This window comes from Oncorhynchus masou, chromosome 15 (assembly GCF_036934945.1).
Source record: "Oncorhynchus masou masou isolate Uvic2021 chromosome 15, UVic_Omas_1.1, whole genome shotgun sequence".
Taxonomy (NCBI): Eukaryota; Metazoa; Chordata; class Actinopteri; order Salmoniformes; family Salmonidae; genus Oncorhynchus; species Oncorhynchus masou.
Window position 1 is genome coordinate 8771884 of NC_088226.1, and position 17633 is coordinate 8789516.

The 17633-nt window shown below is 42.4% G+C and overlaps 2 protein-coding genes across 14 annotated transcripts in view; one reads left to right on the top strand and one right to left on the bottom strand.

Annotated features, from left to right (window-relative positions):
- LOC135555510 (nuclear factor 1 X-type-like) overlaps nt 1–8739 on the top strand; it is a 122420-nt gene extending 113681 nt beyond the window's left edge. For all 12 annotated transcript variants that reach the window (XM_064987999.1, XM_064988003.1, XM_064988005.1 and 9 more), the window contains 2 exons: nt 855–946; nt 3712–8739. In XM_064987999.1, the coding sequence (XP_064844071.1) occupies nt 855–946; nt 3712–3726 (107 nt within the window). In that variant the 3' untranslated portion in view covers nt 3727–8739. The remainder of the gene's footprint in view (nt 1–854; nt 947–3711) is intronic.
- Nucleotides 8740–11084: 2345 nt separating this feature from the next.
- On the bottom strand, nt 11085–17189 carry LOC135555511 (UV excision repair protein RAD23 homolog A-like). Of its 2 annotated transcripts, none has more exons than XM_064988011.1 (9): nt 16915–17189; nt 16100–16261; nt 15819–15979; nt 15323–15372; nt 15003–15124; nt 14694–14787; nt 11778–11908; nt 11442–11603; nt 11085–11291 (listed from the first exon to the last, which is right to left on the bottom strand). In XM_064988011.1, exons 1-9 carry the CDS (start codon nt 16978–16980, stop codon nt 11178–11180), a joined length of 1062 nt encoding a protein of 353 aa, XP_064844083.1. In that variant the 5' UTR covers nt 16981–17189; the 3' UTR covers nt 11085–11177. The 2 variants fall into 2 exon arrangements, with proteins under 2 accessions (XP_064844083.1, XP_064844082.1); XM_064988010.1 differs by having other exon boundaries at nt 15003–15130.
- Nucleotides 17190–17633: the final 444 nt, after the last annotated feature.

The window sequence follows — 17633 nt, forward strand, 5'->3', positions numbered from 1 at the left end:
GGGGCGTGTCTGCCAAAACGCTTCTCACCTATGACAGGAGGGGCACTGGACGGAGCACTTTTTTTCTTTTTTTTTTCCTTCTCTTTTTTATATTTCAGATTTTTGTATTATTTTGTTTTGTTTTATACATTTTTTCAACCCCCTCAATCAATGTCTCAAAGTCTTTTATGTATTTTATCTATGTTACTGATTCTCAAACACGAGGGTTCCAAAAGGGTTCTGCATCTGTCCCCATAAAAGGACACTTTTTGGTTTCAGCTAGAACCCTTTTGGGTTCCATGTAGATCCCTCTCTGGAAAGGGTTCTACTCCATATAGAAAAGATTTCTACCTGGAAACAAAAGGGCTTCTTAAAAGGGTTCTCAGCAGACGAACCCTTTTTGGTTCTAGATAGCACCTTTTTTTCTCAAAGTGTACTTAATGTTTGTGTATGCTGCTAAATAATACAGACTTACACACATTACACACACACTACACACACACTACAGCAATTTTCCAGTATCAGATTCTTCACATGTTAGAAGGGTTTGTAATAACAACCTTTGTGTTGCAGTCCATATTGACCTCCAACTTCCCTAAATTTGCTTCAACCTTTAACCCCAATGGGACCAGGGTTATAGTTTGGAGATGTCCGGCTCAGTTCAGTAGCCCTACTCTATGATGCTTAGGGGGACTTACAGTAACAATTATGTGTGTGATGTCAGGTTGAGAGCTTAAAGCAGTATTTTCATTGCAGTATTTACTGAAATTGTTATGAAACTTAAGTACGATGCTCCGTAATTTTCTTTTATTGATCACAGGCTGTGGTTTGTGCTAAAATGGTTTGACCATTTCTCTTTCTGTGTCTGTCTACAGCTTACTCCACGTCAGGGGCCCCAGCTCCCAACAGGTTTGTCAGCATCGGATCACGGGACAACAACTTTCTGAACATCCCGCAGCAGACACAGGTGAGCAAACAGCTTTAGGGCTCGATTCAATCCATGACTACAGTCTCCGCTAATGCAGGAACATTGCCTTTACATGTCTATCGTGCTGTAGCACAGCTCTTCAGCGCTACGGATTTAATCAAGCCCTTACTCTCATCAACACTAGTACCAACACTACCAAACTTCTGCATTAGCACATTAGGGCTTTCTGCTGCTTTCCACAGTGTGTGAGTATGTGTTTCCGTGCGTGTTTTCATGTGGTGTGCATGCGTGTATGTGTATTTTTTGTGTGTAGGAAACCTGTCTGTTTTCATTGAGATTATCGGCCCAACTCAGGAAACTTACTTAGGTGAATGGATACATGCCAAAATATTTCTTATTCCCAAACTGCCTAACTACTCCCTAAATCTCACTGGTGTATTTCCCCTCCCTCTCCTCATCCCATGATTTGTTGTGAATGTGTGTTTTACCGTGTGTATGTTTTACCGTGTGTGTGGTTTACCGTGTGTGTTAAACTGACCTCTCACTGTTTATTTGGCCCATCTGGAGCCTGCCCCTCAGGCAGCGGGCTCTCTCTCTCCACCGCACTGCCTCTCGCTCATATGCCTCCTCCATTACCCACTGCACTTTTCTCATTAGTGTCCAACCACACCCGCCCCGAGCCAGCTCTGCTCCACACTCCTCCCCACCACATGGAAACCATCTGAAGCCCTCTGCTGCTCTCACCCTCCCTCCCTACACTCCCTCGCTTCACTCCCTCTATGCTCTCCCTCAGCTCACTCTCTCTCCCTCCTACCACCCCTCTTCTTCCCTCTCTCTCTCCAGCTTCGTAACAGGCCCTGTTTGACTAACCCACCCCGCTCACGAGGCTCACCTTACACCACCGTGCTAACCCTACTCCATTTTGTCCCTTCTTTACCATCTCTTTCTGAACAGAGAACTACACACACACACACACACACACACGTGCACACACACATACACTTCCTGTGTAGCCCTCCAGTGCTCTGTGCTATTGAGTATATTGTGTTTACAGTATGGTTTTAGTTTGCACTGGAGAAATGAAATTGTATAGGGAGCTTTAATTGGTTGCATATGTAGCTCAGAAATGTCATTGTTAGCATAATGCTCTATCAAAACATTAATAATGTGCAAAGGCCTTGTGAAAAGTCTGTTTGCTGTGACTGCAGGGCCTGAATAGAACTCTCACTCCCAGAGCATAGATATTTGGTCTCCAAGTGCCCTCTGATGGCAGCAAGGGGGTTCTACGGCCGGAGGAGAGAGGAAACAAGGGAATGAGGGAGGGAGAAAAGTAGTGAAAGAGGGGGAGAGGGAGAGTTTCAGCACAGCCCTCCTCAGAGAAGTCACGTTCCGACTGTCTGGTTGCCCGCAGCAACCAGACATGATGTCATAGCCACTTGAACTTGAGAGGGGATGCTGGGGGGAGGAAGGCGTGGGTAAGGAAAGAGGGTGGTCACTACTGCCAAGGATTCCAGAGAGAGTGTTAGAGGGAGATAGATAAAGAGAGAGAGACAGAGAGATAGTGTAACTGACAGAGGAAGAGTTACGAAGCCCGTAGGCTGCTGGGACAGAGCCTGCGGCAAGAGGGGGGAGGTGGGAGGGCAAGAGGCAGGAGTGGGGGGGTATTCAGGCGACCTGTTAGAGTCAAACAAACAAACTGCACCTCCCCGGAGGCCCAGAGTTTCCAAGGCTCCAGAATGTTGGCCAGTGTTGACTGGTGCCAGATCCCGGCCGGCGACCCAGTTCTGCTCTCTTTTCACACTGAGCGGGAGAAACTCAATCTGAATACAGGGAGCGCCAGCCATCTCTCCCCCCTGCTGCCTGTGGACTCTGAGTCCAGTCAGGAATAACAACAGCCTTTAGCAGCAGAGCCACACCATACTCCCACATCACTATAGTACAGTACACTACACTACAGTACAGCCATGGACAGTCAGTCAATATAGCTAAGAGTATTTCCTCAATATGACAAGGGGCTGACAACTGTTGACCATTGTTAGTGTAAGGAATGTGTGGGGGCCTCTAGTGGTCAATTGTGGAACTTAGTGTTTACTTATTTTCAATGGTAGACATTTTAACTTTAAACTTCTTCAGGATCGGTAGGTCCCCCACGGGACAGTTGAGCTAACGTAGGCTAATGCCATTAGCATGAGCTTGTCAGTAACAAGAACATTTCCCAAGACATAGACATATCTGATATTGGCAGAAAGCTTAAATTCTTGTTAATCTAACTGCACTGTCCAATTTACAGTAGCTATTACAGTGAAATAATGCCATGCTATTGTTTGAGGAAAGTGCACAGTTATAAACTTGAAAAGTTATTAATAAACCAATTAGTCACATTTTGGGCAGTCTTGATACACAATTTTGAACAGAAATGCAATGGTTCATTGGATCAGTCTAAAACTTTGCACATACACTGCTGCCATCAAGTGCCCAAAATCTAAATTGCTCCTGGGCTGGAATAATACATTACGGCCTTTCTCTTGCATTTCAAAGATGATGGTACAAACAAATACAAAAAAAACTGTTGTTTTTTTCTTTGTATTTTTTTTTACCAGATCTAATGTTATATTCTCCTACATTAATTTCATATTTCCACAAACCTCAAAGTGTTTCATTTCAAATGGTATCAAGAATATGCATATCCTTGCTTCAATGCCTGAGCTACAGGCAGTTAAGGTTTGGGTATGTCATTTTTTAAGCAAAAATTTAAAAAAGGGGTGGATCCTGTTAACAATGTTCTCTTTTTTTCTATTTAACAGTCTTGGTTCCTCTGACATGACCTGTCTGCAAACCAGCGTCTAGAATCTTTCATTACAATTGGGAATTGAAACATGGAAAACAGAAAAATAACCCACAGGAAATTGCCCAACGATCCTTATGTCTCACATAAAAAGTAAAGCAACCCAGGAAATCTTAGCATGATACTAGTAGAGGAACTCTGGACCCGATTACCTAAACAGAGGGACACCCCCCCCCCCCCCCCCCGGGAGGATCATAGGATTTGGGAGTGGCAGAGGACAAGTCATCATCTCTCAAAACCACCGAACCAGCAAAACACGGCAACACAAAAAGAGGAACCTGAAGAGAAAAAAGGTCACTTTCTACTTCGGAACAAGGACACATTGTGCAATGGCTGGGCAAAGCAACTGTTCAACAGTCAAAGAAACTGATGTAGGAGTGGGGATTGAAATTGAAGGGAACAAAACACGCCATAATTTAAATGAGGTACACTCCCCACTGTCAAATCACCCACAAAACAAACCCATTAGGTTCCAGTGAAATATGTAGCAGTCCATGCTACTGTGATGTCTCCCTGTCACTCAACACACTGTCAATTGACCAATATTTCCCAGTCTTATAACCATTGACCTAATCAGCCCCACTACTAACAAGACAGAAACCATGCCAAAACATATCCTAAAGGTTGCACTACAAGCTGAATTAACACAAATCTCATGTCCACTATTACACCTACATGGCATGGGGGAAAAACAGGCTTACCTATGATTGTATTGTTATTATTAGTGAAAGAGAAAAAAACATGATATGAAAAGTCTCAGCCTACAGTTCAGCAACACAAGGCCTCAACTCTAACCAGCATCCCAGCAGAAGAACCCAAACCCAAGTAAAGCAAAATGCAATTGCCCAGTTCACTCTTGCAAAACTGCGACAATAATCAAGTGCTAAGTATACCCACTTTCATTTGAATGATGAATGCCATTTGTAACACACATATATATACACACACACACCGGGCCCAAGTGGTGTTATTACGTCTATAACACATGCTATTCACACGTTTCCAGTACACTCTTTTTGCCCCTTGTTGTAGACACAGAACCCAACACACATACTTAGCTAAAAATACAGGCCTCTGCTTTAACACCCAGAACTACACAGCTGTAGTAGTAATATTCCCTTTTGTACAGAATTGTTTTATTTTTTGTTTCTTCTCTTATTGGACTTGTCCCTCTGAATTTGTCCGCTTTAAAAAATGTGTTTGAATGACAGCACCTTATTGAGAAATACAGCGGGTGGGAGCAAGACTTCGAGTGGTATTGCCAGGAAGGGTGATTCTGTCAGTGTTCAGTACCATGTAGTGAAACAGTGACATTAGGTTGCTGAGGGCCCAAAGTCCACCTCCCTCCCATCTCCCTGAAGTTGACCCTTTTTGTTTACACTCCCAGACTGCCCCTGTTCCAAGAGCAGAGAGCCACGCTGCGGAGCAAAATGATGTGACATGTTTGTTCCCATGTTTGGGGAGGAGAGCCTGGGTTGAAGTCAGAGGCCATATTGAGATGGTCTGGCAGGGTGCTATGGTCGCCTCTTTTCCCTGACACGATCTCAGCTCCCCATCCTATCCAGCCTGTTCGTTCTGTTCAATCAGCCCTTATAGATCAAACTGCCCTAAAGATACCTTACCAGCCAAAAGTTCAACCTTTTGAAATCAAGAGGGACAAATTAAATGAACACACTTAGCACATCGCCACTTGACAAACTCACACACTCACATGCAAACTTACAGTATAAGTAGCAGTTACAACCCCCCAGCCCAGGCCATATTGACTGTAAAGGGAAGTCTTAACATAGGGAAATCTCTGAGGAAACCTTTTGTTTTTAATCATTCACTTTTTATTTGAATTCATAACATTACTAAGATTCAGTTCAACATCAGCTCAAATCACCAACCTCACAAAATAACTGGACTGCCTGGCCATGTACTTCACTGCAGGGAAACAATGTTGCCAGACGGCAACCATCTCATCAGCTTGATAGAGAACTAGCACTGCTGAATAAGAATTATGATGGCTATGGTGATTTCTTTTCTAATCTATGGAAGTGCCTCTGTATTCCCATTATGCAATTTGTTAAACATGAATTCAGGTTCTTTTTCTCACATATAAGCTAATAGTGAATGGTGGTGAAATGCTATGTCTGGGGAGAAAAACAGTGACAGCTCACTGAATAATTGCAATCATCTTTATATATACACACATATATATTTATAGATATATACATTTTTTTATTTGCAAAATAAGCTCTGTGGCAGTCTAGTTATTTTTTGAAGCATGGCACAGTCAATTGATGCATCTTTAATATCTGATTAGAGCAAAAGTACCAGTCCCTACACCCACACCTACATCTAATAGCAAAAAGTTTCCATGGCAAATACTATAGATACATGATTTATATAGCAAACAATAAAGTGACATTGTAGTCAAGGAAAATAACAGATTAGATTTTGGTTATTCTTTCTTGTTTGGGAAGTATTATTGAAAAAAATGTATGTATGTTGATTGAGCCATGTGCAATGCCTTGGGTAGATAAATTGTGTTTGTCTGTTAGAGATTGTTTGAGGGTGTCACAAGAAAAGAGAGGCTAAACCCTCTATTTTTTTGTTTTAAGTCCACTAGCTCCGGGACTCTAAACACGAGGGCAGACAAAAAAAATCCCAGTCTTTGTAAATTGAAAATGAGTTTTTATTTTTTTTCCTTATTCCTTTAAAAAAATGTATTTGTAATGATTTGTTTTCTAAATCTGGGAGGGCTGAAGGAACAATTTAGCAAAACAAAAATATATATCACTAAATGAAACTGGTGCTTTTTACGAAATAAAGTACATTCAAACTCTATTATACATAAATAGTAATAAACAAAATTAAGTGTTATCATAAAGCACATTTTAGGAAACATGCATTATTCTATTTCTCTTTTTGTATTTACCAAGGGGGGAGGGGTTCATTATATGAAAAGGTTGTGACAAAAGGCATTTTTCTTCAACCTTTATCCCATAGCAGGAAGAGAACCGTTCTGTTTAGTTTGATTAGATGGTTATCCTGACAATGGGATGATGAACTAGTGGAAAAGGCCTGACGTAATGGACATCTGGGCCTTGTCAGTATCACCAGAGAACTGACTAAAACATGACCTATTTAACAGATGAATTGCAACTTGCATCCAATTTTCTAAACTGTGGACATGTTTAAAACTGGCCAACCAAAGTAATCAAGTTTGGAACACAGACAAGATCTTCCCCATTTTGGGAGATGCATCAGATATGGAATCCATTTTTCTAAGTGTTAGCTCAACCACAAAGTGATTAACAGCGTTTGGAGAGATGGGAGGTGTAATGTGAAATACATTTTGGTAGGTTTAGTTGATTAGTAGACTCCTATCTCAAACCCAAACAAGAGGTGAGGGAGTATAAGGTGTATTTTGAGCACAGAAAGGATGAGAACAGGTTTAAATCGAAGAAGTGAACCCTTCCCCTTCCACTCCCAATCCGCAGTGTAAATTATTCTAAATATTTGTTTGGTGATGTAGTGTTAGAATCAGAGCATCTTAAAGGTTGTCCCTAAAAAGTGCCTTTTGTTCACAGACTCCATCTTGTAATCCTGAGTGCCCGTCTCAAAAAAGTCCCCTCCTTCATATTTCTTCTATATCCTCTCCTTCAAGCTTTTCAAAGCAGTATATATAGTACTAAAGGAAATTGGTGTGATTTAGTTATTTTTATTGTTGAATAATTAAGAAAAGCACAAAAAAAATCTGTCTTGCTTGTCTTCCTGTATCTTGTCTTCTGTCTCTCTTGGACACTGGAGTAGTCTGTAGCTGCGTTACCCTCCTTATCCCTCACCAAACCCCTTTTCTCTGAATGGAGGGGTAAAAAAAAGCAAAACTTTGTCTGAGCAGAATGCAGTTAGCTCACATGTTATTCTTGTCTGTATGCTTCACATTGTATACCATACCGATCTCTTCAGCTTCTCCATTGAACAGCTAATGTAAGTGAACAAGTTACACCGGGTGGGCTCTTGGGGTGTGGCGAGGAGAGGGTCTGTGAGGGTGCCTAGTTTTTCACTGGGATGTATTTGATAACATATCACAACGTGGAGATAAAATACACATAGGAATTTCCCTTGGAATGTGCAAGGGAGCTGCATGGCAACTGGGGTAGAATAGGCAGGTTTTTAATTCTTGTTTTTATCAATTATTTTTTTACAGAATTTGGATTTTCATATCTTATGCAGCAATGCTACATTGAGACCATTTAATGATGCACCTTTCTAGTGGTTGTATGAGACCAGCTATTAAAACAAATGAAAAAAGTACATGAAATGACTAAGCACCTTATAACGGAATGGTTCCAGCCCAGGTAGACTGGCAGGCTCAGATCCACAATCAAGAGAACCATTACACCCATTTACTAGAACCCTAAATGAACAGTGAGAACAATTACAGACTAAAGTCATATGGTTCTATACACTGTATGTGACATGTGGTACAGTTAAAGCACCTTGAAATTCCACCAGCAAAATCAAGAGTGGGCTTGATAGAGGGCCTACTTGTTTCCAACAAGAATATGCACGTTTTTATTGTAAGTGATTGCAGCCAGCAGCAGTATTAGCCTTGACAAGTAAAGCGCCAGTCGAGAAGCCAGAGTGACAGGTTTCAGTGTGTGCTTTGCTTGGGCAGAACGTTGGTCCCTACCTATCTTGCCCTGTAGCACCAGAGAGCTGTCTCTCCCTGGCCCTCCATTTTTTTATTTTCCTTTGGGTTTATTTTTTAAAGTGTGTAGGGCCGTGTTTAGTGTTGTGTAGAGTGAACCCCCAGCTGGCCTTGCCCCCCACCCCTAAGCTCCCACCGCACCCCTCAGTGCAGCTTCCCTCCCTCAGGAATACACCTCCCAGAGCCCATGGTGAAATGCATGTGTTAATTACAGTTTCTTTTCCATAATAATAAAAACAGTTTGAAAAGAGCAACACTTGAATAAAAGGATGTTCTTGACTGTAACTCACCTGTTTCTGTCTGCTTATTTTCAGATTGCTGTTTGATTGGTTAGGTGGTTTGCCTGTGCTGGGGACGAGAACCCTAGAGTTGCATCATGTTATAGAGTGGGGTAAGAGGCCAAAATAGTTTCACTGCTTATCAGAAAATCTACTTACCAATACTGATAATGGAGGGTCAAGTCCACAGGAGTAGCAATACTCATTCCCACATGATACTGAAATGCCTGGACTTGAACCGGAGTGTGTATAAATTACATTTCCTGTAATACTTTGTATTCCATAAGATCAAGTTGAGTTTCATTTCAGTTGGCCTCATTCATTGTCCAGACCATGAATGTGGTGCATACGGGAGTGTTTGGCATGAAATAAAACATAAGAAGCCATGATATATTGATGTTTAATGAAGCTGAGCATTGTAGCAGACCATGTTGATGCTGTAAAATGCCAGTGTCAGTGAAAGCCATGTTCACAAAAACAGATGCAGTCAAACATATTGTCATGATCACTATTCACTATTCCTTTCAAATAGGTTGAGATTGAAAATGTTGTGTTCAAATGTGTATTTGTGTCAAAGGTCTAATAAATAAATCAAAACTGAAATTTTTCACTTAAGTCAAAAATGGCCTGAACTAAATGCACAATGAATTTGGTTTGAGTGTAATTGATCCTACTTGTGGCAAGTTGAAGGTGCCTGCAGGGTAAAAATAGCCATTCAACCAGTTTTGAAAAGAGAAAACAGGAAATTCTGTGCAAGGGAGTCAATACATTTCAATGTTTCTGTTCAATCCAAACTCATAAAAGCTCGTCTCTTCATAGACCCATTAAACTCCTGCCATGTTAAGTTAGAGAAAACATACCTTGATAAAACCACACATTTCTTGGTACCCTCCGTTCCCTCAGAAAACCCACAATAGCAACATCTCAAAACACTGAGCATCCTTAGTGTAATAAGGCATGTGTCAACCAAGCCTCATGTTTTACTATCTCAGTTGGAAACAGGTGGTTAAAGCTAGGCGATAGCCAGTTTAAACTTCAGATTCACCTCATCACTAATGACTGCTGAATAGTCTGAATAGGCTCATTCAGGCTGTGGATGATGACAATGATTGGCTATGACTGGGTCCTGGTTTAATAAAGACTTTATACGGACAACCTTCATGTGGACCCTTGTTCTTAATGGACATTTTTAATTCTATTCAATCCGTAGTGCTGAATATCCGCTTTATAGCGCTATTGACAATTTAAAGGCAATGTTCCCGCAGTCGCCGAGACCGCATTCATGGTAAATGCTGCATGTCGGCTCAACAGGGAATTACCCTTACATTTTTACACGATACGGGCTGAATCCAGCCCTTAGTGTCTCATGACCAGCTGGTCCCGTTGTATTTGAGCTGCCCTTCATGGTGTACTATTAATCAGATCCTATGAGAAAGGTGGTGTGTCTACTCCTCAGCCTTGGGAAAGAGGTAATTGAGTAACTCCAGCATCCCAGGACTGGTCCCTGCCATCTCTCTCTTCCCCTCTTCAGAGGATTATATGTAAAGGTAAGGTCAGCGTTGGTCAGCTCATCAGAGATGTAACACTAGAGAGGACTGTGCACCTTTCAGCAAAACCTAATTTTCAGACATATCCACACAGTAATGTACCTGTATGGTTATGTGAGCATACACACACCCATTTGTCATTTTGGTTGTTCTATACCGCTCGATTTACTCAGGATGTTGAGCATTTCCACACCCAGAGAGATCATGGATCTCTGAGTGAAAACTAAAAGCGCTAGCTTTGAGGTGTAGTGAGGGGACCCCATATATAACTTAGCCTGGCCACTGGTGAAATGTACTTGCCTATATGACAATATCATGGGATGAGAAATGTGTTTTTCTATTTTCTATGTGGTTGGTTTTTGAATGGCAAAGGAAATGTGAGGGACTGGTGCAATCAAGTGAACAGACCACAAGCGGACTCTTCATGACCGTCAGTTTAGTTTCCCTTTCCCCTCAATACACCAACATTGTAGAAGTGCATCAAGGAGAATGTGCTTCCATTACAACCAGCTACAGCATTAACAAGCTTAGATATGCATATCAATGACTTTGCACCTTAGTTGAATGGCATCCACCTGTACACACACACACAGACATATACACACGCACACACTCCGCAAAGCCTTCAGCCCCCTCCTTTCCACTCCCAAAGCTCTTCTAAAATCTCAATATACATCTATCTGCCCTAAACAAATCCCACACATTCCATTGGAATTCAAGTGGATCTCATTATTCCTCTTTCACCCTTAGATCAACATATACTTTGTGTAGCTTGTAAGACCCCCCCCCACTAATAACTCCCCCCCTCCCCCTCCATCTGAAATGACCTGAAGATCGTTGCTCTACAGTGGGGTGCAGTCCTTGTGCTGGGCTGGAGAGGAGGGCAGGCCAGCGCCTCTCATTCATCCTCAAAGCCCTGGTTCAGGAGGAAGTTGGCCGCTAGGTTCTCGTTCTTTTCACAGGCAAAGTAGGCCTGGATCACCAGCGCCTCGGGGAAACCCAACGCTTTTAACTGGGACAGGAGAGAGAAAAAAACATAACATTTCATTACTATTTCTCACCAGAAAGGTCACAATGTATGCATTTCTTAGCTAGTCTTCTTGTCAGTTGAAGCCATCTTATGCCCTAAATAGTGCATTGAGAGGTCTTTAGCTCCCCTCACCCTCTCGATGGCTTCTTTCTCCTGAGGTGTGACCTGAATGTAGTTGACTGGAGCTCCCTCCTCCACTGCAGCACCCAGGTCCCCCACCTCAGGCACGTCTCCTACCTCCCCCGCCGGCTCATTCAGCATCTGGATGAACAGCTCCTGGTACTGGCTGATTTGCTGTTGTTGATTTTTATCAATAGGGAAAGATAGGTAGACAGCAATCAGCAACAGGCAGAACATACATTGTGAAATCACAAAACCTGGGAGGTGTCACTATAGGGAGTGTGTGACGCAAGCTAGTATGAGTGGTGGTGCCATCAGTGTGTGTAGTGCATGGTGTAAGTGTGTTACCTGTAGGAGCTGTGGGTTCTCCCGGCCCAGCTGTTGGAGCAGAGCTGGCAGCAGTGAGGGGTTCTGCTGGATCACCTGCCTCATGCTCTGGAACTGAGGCTGGGAACGCAGAAACTCCAGAGGGTTTTCTCCTGCAACACACAAATAATATTTACAGAAGAGAACCCATTGATACATACAGTACATATAGATACAACACTTACTAGGGAAAATGCACATAAACCAAGCCCATCTTTCCAACAATCTCATCTGATATGCAGTGCATTTGGAAAGTATTCAGACCCCTTGAGTTTTTCCACATGTGTTACAGCCATATTCTAAAATTGATTCAAATGTTTTCCTCATCACTCCACAGGTTTTAGAATTTTTCTGCAAATGTTTTAAAAATAAACTATTATATTTCAGACCCTTTGCTATGAGACTTGAAATTGAGCTCAGGTGCATCCACTTTCCATTGATCATCCTTGAGACTTTTCTACAACTTGATTGGAAAGGCATACACCTGTCTAGATAAGGTCCCACAGATGACAGCGCATGTCAGAGCAAAAACCAAGCCATGAGGTCAAAGGAATTGTCCGTAGAGCTCCAAGACAGGATTGTGTCGAGGCACAGATCTGGGGACAAGTACCAAACAAGTTCTGCAGCATTGAAGGTCCCCAAGAACACAGTGTCCACCATTCTTAAATGGAAGAAGTTTGGAACCACCAAGACTCTTCCTAGAGCTGGCCGCCCGGTCAAACTGGGCAATAGGAGGAGAAGGGCCTTGGTCAGGGAGGTGACTAAGAAACCGATGGTCACTGACAGAGCTCCAGAGTTCCTCTGTGGAGATAGGAGAATCTTTCAGCAGTACAACCATCTCTGCAACACGCCACCAATCAGGCATTTGTGGTAGAGTGGCCAGACAAAAGGCACATGACAGCCCACTTGGAGTTTGCCAAAAGGCACCTAATGGACTCTCAGACCATGAGAAACAAGATTCTCTGGTCTGAAGACATGAAGATTGAACTCTTTGGCCTGAATGCCAAGCGTCACATCTGGAGGAAACCTGGCACCATCCCTACGGTGAAGCATGGTGGTGACAGCATCATGCCGTGGGGTGTTTTTCAGCGGCAGGGACTGGGAGACTAGTAAGGATCAAGAGAAAGATGAACAGAGCAAAGTAGAGAGATCCTTGATGAAGAGCGCTCTGGAGCAGGTTAGGACCTCAGGACTGGGGTGAAGGTTCACCTTCCAACAAGATGACACTAGCGTCATACCCAAGAAGACTTGAGGCTGTAATCGCTGCCTAAGGTGCTTCAACAAGTTCTGAGTAAAGGGTCTGAATACTTACAGTTGACGTCAGAAGTTTACATACACATACAACCACTCCACAAATGTCTTGTTAACAAACTAGTTTTGTCAAGTCGGTTAGGACATCTACTTTGTGCATGACACAAGTAATTTTTCCAACAATTGTTTACAGACAGATTATTTCACTGTATCACAATTCCAGTGGGTCAGAAGTTTACATACAATAAGTTGACTGTGCCTTCAAACAGCTTGGAAAATTCCAGAAAATTATGTCATGGCTTTAGAAGCTTCTGATAGGCTAATTGACATCATTTGAGTCAATTGGAGGTGGGACCACGCAGCCGTCATACCGCTCAGGAAGGAGACATGTTCTGTTTCCTAGAGATTAACGTACTTTGGTGCGAAAAGTGCAAATCAATCCCAGAACAACAGCAAAGGACCTTGTGAAGATGCTGGAGGAAACCGGTACAAAAGTATCTATATCCACAGTAAAAAGAGTCCTATATCAACATAACCTGAAAGGCTGCTCAGCAAGGAAGAAGCCACTGCTCCAAAAACCCCATAAAAAAACAGACTATGGTTTGCAACTGCACATGGGGACAAAGATTGTACTTTTTTGGAGAAATGTCCTCTGGTCTGATGAAACAAAAAAATAACTGTTTGGCCATAATGACCATCGTTATGTTTGGAGGAAAAAGGGGGAGGCTTGCAAGCCAAAGAACACCATCCCAACCGTGAAGCACAGGGGTGGCAGCATCATGTTGTGGGGGTGCATTGTTGCAGGACGGACTGGTGCACTTCACAAAAAAGATGGCTTCATTAGAAGGAAAATTATGTGGATATATTGAAGCAACATCTCAAGACATCAGTTAGGAAGTTAAAGCTTGGTCGCAAATGTGTCTTCCAAATGGACAATGACCCCAAGAATACTTCCACAGTTGTGGCAAAATGGCTTAAGGACAACAAAGTCAAGGTATTGGAGTGGCCATCAATCCCATAGAAAATGTGTGGGCAGATCTTAAAAAGTATGTGCGAGTATGGAGGCCTACCAACCTGATTCAGTTACACCAGCTCTGTCAGGAGGAATGGGTCAAAATTCACCCAACTTATTGTGGGAAGCTTGTGGAAGGATACCCGAAACGTTTGACACAAGTTAAACAATTTAAAGGCAATGCTACCAAATACTAATTGAGTGTATGTAAGCTCCTGACCCACTGGGAATGTGATGAAAGAAATAAAAGCTGAAATAAATCTCTACTATTATTTGGATAATTCACATTCTTAAAATAAAGTGGTGATCCTAACTGACCTAAAACAGGGAACTTTACTAGGATTAAATGTCAGGAATTGTGAAAAACTGAGTTTAAATGTATTTGGCTATGGTGTATGTAAACTTCCGACTTCAACTGTATGTAAATGTGATCTTTTTATTGTATTTATTAAAATCCTGTTTTTGCTTGCTATTGTGTGTAGATTGATCAGGGAAAAAAACAACATTTAATCCATTTCAGATTAAGGCTGTAACGTAACAAAACATGGAAAAAGTAAAGGGGTCTAAAAACATTTCCAGAATGAACTGTACAGTAGATGTAATACTATAGCAGAGATATAGGCAGATGGACTCACCCTCAGCAACAGTAGGGGTCTCTGTGCCTGTGCGGGCAGATGCAGGAAGCTGTGCTGGGGGATTAGTCTCTTGGACCGGACTGCTAGGAATGCCCTGGAAACACACAGCAGCAAATACTCAGCACATTGTACACGCCGCTATGTTAAAGTTTCATCAGATATGGTGCCATGCTGTACAGTGTAATTTTCCATTCATGGTATTTTTTGGGGCTATTGTTCAGTGTCATTTTGCAGAGTCATGGTGTATGGTGCCTGGTTGCACAGTATTGTGTATCCTAGGTAGTTGTGTGGTGTGTTGACGGCTCTCACAGTGAGGAGGTACTCCACGGCCCGATGGGGGTTGTTGAAGCTGGCCCGGAGAGCAGCTACCACTCTCTCCCTCTCATAACCCATAGACATGATCTCTGTCAGCATGGTCTCATACTCCGCTCCTGTCACTGACCAAAAGAAACAAGTTGTTAACTATTTCCCCGGGTTACAATGGACAATATTTACACACATAAACACATAGCTGCTAGAAGGCATCTTCCAAATCCCCATACTACATGCTATCATCAATCTAGCAACACAGCAGATACATTCCACACTGATGCATTATTCACATAGCCAGGTCTAAGTCCATCACTCACCCAAGGCAGAGGAGGCATCTCCCCCCTGAACCTCTACACTGAGGTCTGAGCTGCAAACAGAACGACAGGGTCAAAAATCCAGTCAACCCATTCAGTGGTATATTGTGGCCGTAAATAATATGCCATTTAGCAGACGCTTTTATCCAAAGCGACTTAGTCATGTGTGCATACATTTTACGTATGGGTTGTCCCGGGAAATGAACCCGCTATCCTTGAGTTGCAAACACCATGCTCTACCAACTGAGCTACAGAGACTACAGGGGGTGTATTCAGTAAGATGAAAAACTACAAAATGTTGCAGATAGAAATGTAATAAATGTTGCATGATGTTTAGGTCATATTTGTCCTACACAAAATGTGTCTATACAAAGAGTTCTGTAACGCTCCACCCTCCTGAATAGGCCTTAAGCATACTTTATTACTCTCTCCAATTTGGCAGACTGTCTACCAAATCATAAGTTAATATCAGTTCTACGGCTGTCTTCTGTCTGCCTACCTGGCTGGAGCTGGGGGCTCTGCGACTGTAGGTGTGGGCTCCTCTGGGGGGATAGGGATGGCTGCAGGGGCCGGGCCCGCAGACGTCGAGGACCCAGAGTCCTGGACAGGGGCCTTGGGTGCCTCTGAGGAAGGTGTTGAAGCAGCTGTGGCAGACTTTGCCTAGATCCAGAGGAGATATAAAAAGGCTATTACTGTTATCTATGTAGACAATCATGTAACCCCACAACATGCTGGTGCAGCTCATTAAGTGTCCAAGTAAAATGGATTAGGGAAATGTACCTTAGATACCATAACTACAACAAAATTCTTCTCGTCAATTTTGTAGTCTTTAATAGGTGTGTCATCTTGCAGGATTTTGCCAGCATATATGAGCTTCTGTCCAGACACTGGGAAGTTATCTTTTCCCCTCTCTGCTTCTATCTTCTCCTTCAGTGCCTTCACCTGTAGAAACCAAAAAGAAGCTGTTCAGCCTTGCTTTAATTGTTAAACACAGTGCGACCCAAAAGTTGCTCGCTAACACTGACTGTTTGAATTGCCCAACTTTTTACATTGCGGTTTACCTTACATGTTCTAACTTAGCCAGCTAGCTATTTTCACTCTTTATGACCCAAATAGTAAATGTCTGCTAGAATATTGCTAATTAATCATCCAACTGGACATGCATCACCAATAACTAAAATAGATATATAGCCATATTACTAGCTAGCTAGCTACGTTGTCAAGCTAACGCTAGATAGCTAGCTAACGCTAACGTGATGAGGGATAACTAACGTTAGCTAGTCATGTAGCAAGCTAACTGATGTTTTAGCGGATAATAACTTACATAGCTAGTTAAAAATGAGACTCAACATTGGGTTAGCAAATTGACACACACTAGCTTGCAAGCTAACTAGCTAAGAACTAGCTAGTTAGCTAATGCTAGGGGTGTCAATAACATCTAGCTAGCGTTAGCCTGTTAGTTGTATTATCCGAATTGATAAGAATCTGGGACCAATTCATTTGGTCTTTCGTGCAAATAACAAAAAAGATAGTTAGCCAAGCGGGCTAGATAAAACGCACACAGCTGGCATTATTATAAACAAATGGGCACTTACCGTTTGATCTGGGTCTATGTCAATTTGAATTGTCTGCTGTTGCAGTGTTTTTAACGTGATTTGCATTGTTGCGGTAGCTAACGCTGTTTCTCCCTTGCGCTTCAATTACAGCTGTGTTTCAAATATTCAAAAGTAAAACAGAAATTACATTAAACCCCAAATATAACCACAAGTTCAAGCAAGATAATATTTATCCATGACCATGAGATGTGTCCATGAGCACTCAGCAAATCGCCATCTTTGATGACACCAAACTCAGAAGTAGGTGCAGTGTAACGGTTTGCTGCCCAATTTGCAGCATCGAGCGCTCTCTGAGTCTGATAGCTACAACCACTAACTGGTCAATCATATGAATATCCCGGCGTAATCACACACCTGCGGTGCCAGTTTATCCAGGTGGTGGTAGGATCTACAATCTACTCTGCGAGAACAAATGATGCTTTGCATTTATGTCATGATCTGTTGACAGTTGTGACAGGTGCGGTGGCGACCAACTGGGTTTACAGAACAACAAATATACAATAAATGTACTAACGTTAGTATTTTAGTTTAGTTTACAGTCACTATGCAGAGTGGCACCTTTTTCAATGAGGTACGGTCAGAGATTAATAGATCCATCTGTGTTAAGGTCCTCCTAACAGTATACGCTGATGAAGACAGCTTGTCGGTCGGAACGTTGGATATTAATTTATTAAATGATTGAGTCTGCGCTAGAGTGT

Coding starts and splice junctions, on each gene's coding strand:
- LOC135555511 (XM_064988010.1), bottom strand. CDS start 16,980: ATGCAAATCACGTTAAAAACACTGCAACAGCAGACAATTCAAATTGAC. Junction 16,262..16,914: donor ACATAGACCCAGATCAAACG/GTAAGTGCCCAT, acceptor TGGTTTCTACAG/GTGAAGGCACTGAAGGAGAA. Junction 15,373..15,818: donor GAGCCCCCAGCTCCAGCCAG/GTAGGCAGACAG, acceptor TTCTGTTTGCAG/CTCAGACCTCAGTGTAGAGG.